At 61.9% G+C, this 1,201-nt stretch overlaps 1 protein-coding gene across 1 annotated transcript in view; it reads right to left on the minus strand.

The window, feature by feature from the left end:
• Nucleotides 1–1,201, minus strand: part of VOLCADRAFT_103256 (uncharacterized protein) — a gene marked incomplete at both ends in the record, with an annotated part of 5,807 nt that overhangs the window by 955 nt on the left and 3,651 nt on the right. The window contains 4 exons of the mRNA XM_002946982.1: nt 171–246; nt 425–532; nt 795–929; nt 1,113–1,152. Of these exons, the coding sequence (XP_002947028.1) occupies nt 171–246; nt 425–532; nt 795–929; nt 1,113–1,152 (359 nt within the window). The remainder of the gene's footprint in view (nt 1–170; nt 247–424; nt 533–794; nt 930–1,112; nt 1,153–1,201) is intronic.

A 1,201-nucleotide genomic window follows, 5' to 3' on the forward strand; every position in this document is an offset into this window, starting at 1 on the left:
AAGCAACAATAACGACAAGCGCCAGACCGACCAGACGATCACAATGTTAACAGTATCGAACAAGGCATGACAGTAAAAAAAAGGATGCAACCGTGTGACACAACCACAATTTACATCGCAAACAGCAAATAGACATATCAAGGTGCGAATAGTGTGGATACAGAACCCACCCTTCTTCGCTCCCTTGCCGCCCTTGCCACCAAAGCGGGGTCCCTCGTCCGCGTCGTCGTCACCAAACAGCTCCTCCTGCGGGGTGGGGACACGGGGCAGTGAGGTCAGGCAGGTCACGGTCAAGGAAGTCAGAGGTCAGGGGACAGGCCAGCGATTCACCCCACATACCTATCATGCAAACCCCCGACCCTCCCTTCCCTCCCCTAATGCACCTCCCAAACCTGCCCCTTCGTCCCACAACAACCCTCCGTACCTTCTCCCCCAGCGTCATCCCATACGCCGCACCCAAACCAGTCCAGGAGAAAAGACATGTGATAGGAACAGGCGGAGGGCACATGTGCCCTTTCAGCACTACCACAAGCTAAATGCGGAAAGGGCACAAGGGGTTGTTCCCGACATTCCTGCGTTCCACACCACCACCTTCCCCAGAACTGTCACCCCCACATATCTCGAGCCCAGGGCCGCGTGCACACTCCACCCACAGCCCCCTCCGCGAACCCCCCTCTTCCGTCCGCCTGATCAGTACCCTTGCCCGTGCCCAAGCCAGAGCCAAGAAGCTCCGGGCTGTTCCCCCAACCCCCAACTGTCGGAGCCCCTGCGGGGCCCCACCCGACATCACCCACCTCCAGCTCGTCCTCGTCGACGAAGCGTTTCAGTCGGCCTCCACCCCGACCTCCCAGCTCGTCATCCACCGCCCCAGCCAGCGGCAGCAGCCGCCCGGCCGCCACCTGCTCCTGCCGCTCCCGGGCCTCCTCCTCCTGAGGGGTTGGGGGGTGGGGTTGGGTAGGGTGGGGGTCATCGCCGCATGGGCCCACACGCGCGGCTGGCCGCCGAAACGTTGCGATGGAGTTGTAGCTGAGACGTCGACAGGCAGTAGCAGGAGCAGTTGTAATAGCAGTCAACCCCCCCCAGCCCGCCACGCCAGGCTAAGCCCCCCCTACCTGTCTCTGCTTCTCCAGCCGTTGTGACTTAGGCACCAGCCTCAGCGCGAAGGGGTCCAGTGGAGCCCCACCTTTGCTGGCCGCGTTGA

The sequence above is a fragment of the Volvox carteri genome (genome assembly GCF_000143455.1).
Source record: "Volvox carteri f. nagariensis unplaced genomic scaffold VOLCAscaffold_4, whole genome shotgun sequence".
In the NCBI taxonomy this organism is placed as follows: domain Eukaryota; kingdom Viridiplantae; phylum Chlorophyta; class Chlorophyceae; order Chlamydomonadales; family Volvocaceae; genus Volvox; species Volvox carteri.